The 6523-nt window shown below is 26.4% G+C and overlaps 1 protein-coding gene and 1 long non-coding RNA gene across 2 annotated transcripts; one reads left to right on the top strand and one right to left on the bottom strand.

The window, feature by feature from the left end:
* Positions 1–418: 418 nt before the first annotated feature.
* Positions 419–2790, top strand: LOC124885489. The gene is made up of 2 exons (XM_047393330.1): positions 419–743; positions 2367–2790. The coding sequence occupies exons 1-2, from the start codon at positions 432–434 to the stop codon at positions 2373–2375; spliced, it is 321 nt and encodes a 106-aa protein (XP_047249286.1). The 5' UTR covers positions 419–431; the 3' UTR covers positions 2376–2790.
* Positions 2791–3845: 1055 nt separating this feature from the next.
* On the bottom strand, positions 3846–5595 carry LOC107854588. The gene is made up of 3 exons (XR_001670044.2): positions 5355–5595; positions 4944–5015; positions 3846–4032 (listed from the first exon to the last, which is right to left on the bottom strand). It is a non-coding gene; the product is annotated as an uncharacterized LOC107854588 (long non-coding RNA).
* Between the last annotated feature and the right edge of the window lie 928 nt (positions 5596–6523).

Raw genomic sequence — 6523 nt, 5'->3', positions numbered from 1 at the left:
TTTAAACCAAATATCGAGTGAAGTCAACCTAAACATCAAAAACTAAATCGAAATACTTAATTTATAAAAAAAACAAAAAACAAAATCGAACCGAAAAATAAAGAAAAGGAAATCGAGAAACCGAAATAATTCGATGCGGTTCGATATTTTGATTTTTCGATATTTATGTCCACCCCTATTTCCAACTATTTATAATTTGAAAAGAATTGAGAAGAAACAATAGGATAATACTGACAAATTTTATTATTTGATTAATATTGTTAACTAAGTTTCTTAAGGGATATATCATAATCTAAAAATTTATTTATTTTAAAATAGAAAAAGTTATTTAAATTAAAATTCAGATTCCATCTCGAAATTTGAAATGCCTATAAAAGGGGCCTAAGCCATCACAATTATGAGTAGCTATCCTCTTTGGTGTATTTACAACCATGTTGAGTTCAACATTTGAGTTGCTCAATCAAGCAAACTCCCTAAATTCTTTTGTTGCCTTCATTTTTTGCAATTTGATCATTGTCATCCTACTAGTTAATAATAGTAACAACTCAAAAAATAGTGACAACAAACATGTTCCACTTTCCAAGTCTTATGTGAACAAAAGTAATTGTTCTATTTTGGACAAGAACGATAAGGTAACAAATGCAATTCAAGCAACCACCAATATAAAGTTGGTGGCAGAGACAAGGGACGACGAGGAAGAAGATGACGAGCTAACAAGAAAAGTTGAAGAATTTATTCAGAAGGTAAATAGAAGTTGGAAAGCAGAAAAATTGAGTGCATAATTTTGCTAGTTCTTTCTTTCTTTCTTTTTTTTTAAGGGTTAGGTAGAGGAATGTATAAGGGAGGTTTCTGAGTTGATTTCTCACATGATTATCTGATTAATTATTATTATATAAAAAAATCACCTTTTTTTATTGAAGAAAATTAAAATCGAGAAGAAAGGTGACTTAATGAGATATGACTATTAGTTTAGTGATCAACTGAGAAATCGACCTAGATTTTCTCCTTTTTCTTTCATTTTATTATGGATATATGTAGTGGATATTGCAATTTTTTCCTCATGAGAAAATTTCCAGGTTCTTTGTTTCTATCCCAAGTCTTAACCAATCAAAAGAATGGGAAGTTATTTCGTGTCATTTCATCTCATTTTTCTTTCATCGGGCAAAATCACAAATAGCATACTTAAACTTTAATTATGAGATTCATATCAACATTTTCATAATTACCTAAGGTAGCAACTTGTATTTTAGCAAATTGTTGCTATAAAAATATAAATACAAATGGTTTTACTACCCTCAATTAACTGAAATTAGTTGAGGTAAATAAGATAAAATTACCTTAAATTAAATGGGCAGATTCCTTTCCCATTAAAACCTAATAAATCACATGATTTTTGTTATTTGTTACCCACAACAATCAAATTCAATTTTTAGTTTCAAAAAATGTGTTCAGGCAAAACAAAAATCAAAATCAATTGAATCTATTTCTGTTCAATTTCTTTTAATTGAACAATCAAATTAAAGTGTATCTTCTTCTGTTTAATTTTTTCAAATTCAACGATCATTTTGAACGATCAGTTTCTTCGATTTCAACAATCAACTGTACCTCTTTCTAATAATTTGTTCGAATTCAATCATCAATTGTAAATTCATCCTTTGCTATTGTTGAAGGTATTCATTCATAATTTATTTTTTCTCATATCAATTTCATAAGGTTTTATGAAACTGAAAAAAGAAAATTTGTTCTAAAAAAAATTTCGCACCATTACAGTTATTTGGTTAGAAATTTCTTTAGTGATCCATTACTGCTGCTTCGTTCAAATATTTCATGACGTCGTTAATTAATTTTTGAATATTTTGTAGATAAATTTCTAGTAAAAGTTAATGCTACAGTAACTTGATTCGGTAGAACAAAATAGTGATCGAAATAAGTTTTTTAAGCTGATCAAAATTTATTTTTTGAAGTTTTGATTCTTGAAATTTATAGTACATCTGTATATGTGAAAGTTTGTTTATAGATAATTTGGTTGTGTTCGATTATGAAGGTTGTGACTTTGATTGTATTTAACGTTGAACAGCTAATTTTTATTTGTATTTTGTCTGAAATTTTTTTCTGTGTTTGTATTTTATGTTTAACAAATATTTCATAATTATATTTTTGGGACTAGTTGTTGGTTGTAGAATTTTTGAGTGTAGTTGTTGGCTTTGATTGTATTTTGTCTGTAGTTGTATGTTTCGTAATTGTATTTTTGGGAGTAGTTTCTTAATTCTACGTTGATAACTGTATAATTTTATTTGAGTTTTTGTTGTGTAAGTGTATATTGTAACTATTGACAACTTACAAATATATATCTTTTTGTATTTTAGATGAAATAAGTCAGCAATGGAAAGTATATCAGTTCTCGTGCAGCACTCTGGAAGGTGGACGTATGAAAAAAACTATGAAAAATACATCACTGATGCAATATTATTGAGCACGACAACATCATTCAATGAACTACACAATCTTTTGGCATCTCACATAAATGTGAATTTGAGCAGCAGACGTATTCAAGTGGAATATCAAATCACTGGTAATGCAGCGTAAATACAAATACATAATGTATGTGTTATTGAAAGAGGTGACGTCTAAAATAATTTGTATCAACTGTTAAATACATCTGCTAAAGGTGTTAAAATCGAGTAGAGATATGTTTGAAAAGAAGAACATCAACTCATGCAGTGGTTGTGGGTCTAAGCGTAACAATAGGCATTTATGTGGAAAATATAGTAAATGATACATTCGTTCTTCCATATTCTTTCTTTATAATTTCCTTTGCACTTTTCATAATAATGAACTTATTTGTGAATTTTAAGATCTTTATCGATCATTTTCTATAATACATTATAAATAACAATTAGTAATACAGTTATGTATTACTAAATTTGATAGAAAAATACATATGCTTTTTATTTGAAAAATACTATGTTTTAGGGTATATGTATTTGATAACTGAGATATTTTTTTAAATATGATCACTTATACGTATTTGTAACATGAAAGTATTTAAAAGTATTTGAAAGTAAATGAACAAAGTTAAATTTGAATACTGCATATGTATATATTGCAAAATCTGAACATATTTGATTTTAAAGCTAAATCTCACTGAAATAAAAAAAATGAACACTGGAATAAAATATAGAGTACAAAATTATTGCAAACATATTAAACATAAAAGACTAAAATGAATTACTTTCATTCACTTCAAAATTAGTAAGTTTTCACTTCATATGTATTTTGAAAGTAAATGAACAAAGATTAAAATACATATGATGTTAACTGCATATGTATTTTTAAGTTAAATTTGAATACTGCATATGTATATATTGCAAAATCTGAACACTACATATGTATTTTGAAGTTAAATCACACTGTAACAAATACAACTGAACACTTAGTAACTTTGATTCACTTCATATATATTTGAAAGAAAATGAACCAAGAGTAAAATTCATATGATATTAACTGCATATGTATTTTTAAGTTAATATGAATACTGCATATGTATATATTGCAAAATCTGAACACTGCATATGTATTTTGAAGCTAAATCTTACTGTAACAAATAAAACTGAACAGTGAAATAAAACACAGACTACAAAATTATTTAAAACATATTAAACATAAAAAACTAAAGTGAATTACTTTCATTCACTTCAAAAATAAGTAATTTTGATTCACTTCAAAACATAAAATAAGTTTCTACAATTAATATCAACATCCAGTTAAATCTTGTCAATTACACAATGTAATAAAATCATCAACCATCAGACTTCTAATACTTCTGTGATACTATTTATCTTTCTTTTTCTTACAAGCCTCAATGACGCTTCGTCATCACTTTGACCTTTTTCTTCTTTTTTCCCCATGATGTAATTCCACAATAGTGAAGCATATCTTGTATGAAATACGTTGGGATTGAACTTAAGTTAAGGAATGCCTTGACCATAAGAAAGGCAATCTGCGTATGTAACCATATACAAACCACAATCCCTACAAAAAACATTAAATAATAATTAAAATATATTTTGTACAAACTTACAAATCCCCTACAAATAACACATCAATATTTTACATCAATATAAACTGTAAACTTTCCTCAATAGTATTATCACTATAGCAGCACATATGTGGTGAAAACTTAGAAATTTTCTTACAATGAATATTTCATCACGCGACACCTATACAAAGTAAAACTACACCTTATTAAACTGTAAAAAATAATAAAACACAATTAGCACATCAAAAAAAATATATAAATATGCATATGTATATTGAACAAAACCAAAACACAAAATCATCACTAAAGCAAAATACATATGAAATTTAATATGTATGTATAAAAATACAAATGTTTCCCTATACCTTAAAATATATATTGAACCTAACAAAAAAATAAATGAAAGTGCATATGTATCGATAAAATATACAAACTACATACGTATACCTTAAATGTATATTTAGCCAGTCATTTGTATATATGGCAAACCTACATAAATTGTATTAAAAAATTATTTAAAAATATATTTTTATTTCAACAGATACAAATATGTCCATAACGACGAATGTATTTGTATATTTCAACATTTCAATATACTGAAAATACATATCACGTATAATAAATTTCATACATGCAATTTAGCAAATTCATTTAACATACAAATACAACTAAACGTAGCAATTTTATAAGAAATACAAATAAAAATATGTTAACCCAAAATGTATATTTAACTATCATCTTCACAAATCAGCTTTACTGAAATCCCTAATTAATACATATCAGTTGATTAATAAATACATATTAGCTTCACAAAAAAAATTACATATTACCCAAAATTGATAACAACTTTACTGAAATCCATAAATACATAACAGTAAATAAAAATACATATACAAAAAAATACCTCTTCCTTCATGTCTTCTTCAACAATAAATCAACCCAAATCATCTACAATATTCATTCAACTCCAATTATCCTTCATTAATCGTAAAAAAATAAAATCAAGTTTTAGTTCTCATCCAAAATAATTTTTTTCAACTATATCAATTCATAAAAAAATTAAATTTCACTGAAAAACAATTGAAAAAAAAAACTATCAACAATAAATCAACCCAAAATCATCTAATATCCATTCAAATCTAATTATCCTCCATTAATCACAACAAAATAAAATTTAGTTTCAATTCTCATCGAAAATTTAATTTTTTCAATTATATCAACTCATAAAAACGACCTTGATAATGATTTACAGTATAAAATATATAAAAAAATATTGTTAAATAGATAACATGCAATAACTGAATTTAATAGTTACCTGATTTTGTGGATCACAATCCTTATAAATAACGTGAGAAAAATGTGAGGAAAAAAATTGAAAGTGAAATTTGAGAGGTTTGAAAGAAAAAAGAGAAAGAGAAAAGGTAAATTTACAAAGAAAGAGAGAAAGAGATTGAAAAGAAAGAGAAAGAGAAAGTGAAAGAGAAAAGGTAAAGTAAAAAGGAAAGAGAAAGATTAGTCTGTAATTGGCGTGAAATCCGCATGTTAAATACAGTAATTTTTCAGAGACGTACATAGTGGGGGACCACACTTAACATAATGTTAGGTTTGCTACACAAGATAATTTCATTAAAGTGTTGCTATTTTTTATAATTTAAGTCTTAGGTATGCTACTGCATGTAGTTTTCCCATTGATTATCATTATCAATGTTATAAGAACCCTTAAAAATGTCGACAAGTGTGTTGAATCTTGCAAAAATAATGTATTTTTTAAAAATTCAATACAAATTTAATGATAATTTGGTCTTTATAATTATATGATAGTGTGACTTATTTTATATTGCTAACGTATATAAGTTAAACTCGGTAAGATAAATCAGTCGACCACTCCACTGGCATTGTCAGACCCATGCCCTTAGCATTCAAGAGCGGAACTATAGCTTTGCTTACGAGTTCAGCAAAATATAATTAATATGACTCAAATCTTCTATTCATGTTGAATAAGTCAATAATATATAAACAGTTTATCAAGAACTCAATATTATGAGTTTTCAAGAATGCAAAATCCATAAACTTATAAGTTTTAGCTTCGTCTTTATTTGCACATATTGTTCGTTTTGCCTAACAGACTTAACAAATTCATCCTAGATTACGCCATAATCAAGTTTAAAAACGCACAGAACATGTCAATTTACTCAGTCTTATATAACACTTCACTTTTCTCTCTCTTTTCAATGTGAAATTTGTCTAAAAAAATTATAAAAAGTTTTTCATTCTAAAATAATAATACATAAATGTGTTTTTTAACTCGGTCAAGTTTTATGTAGTATCCTATACAGTGTCTTATGCAAATTACCACGTAGGATGCATGTGTATACTCGTTCAACTTTATATAAATTTAAGTACTTACTAACGTATAATCAAATTGAAGGAAATAAATATCAGTTGAGGCAAAAATAAAGATGGGTTATGCCATCTAGAACGTCA

Source organism: Capsicum annuum, chromosome 1 (genome assembly GCF_002878395.1).
Source record: "Capsicum annuum cultivar UCD-10X-F1 chromosome 1, UCD10Xv1.1, whole genome shotgun sequence".
NCBI lineage: Eukaryota > Viridiplantae > Streptophyta > Magnoliopsida > Solanales > Solanaceae > Capsicum > Capsicum annuum.
Note: the sequence above shows the minus strand (reverse complement) of the source record. Positions and strands in the feature narration are given on the sequence as shown.

Excerpts from the sequence above, each read along its gene's own strand:
- LOC124885489 (XM_047393330.1), top strand. The coding sequence starts at position 432 with ATGTTGAGTTCAACATTTGAGTTGCTCAATCAAGCAAACTCCCTAAAT.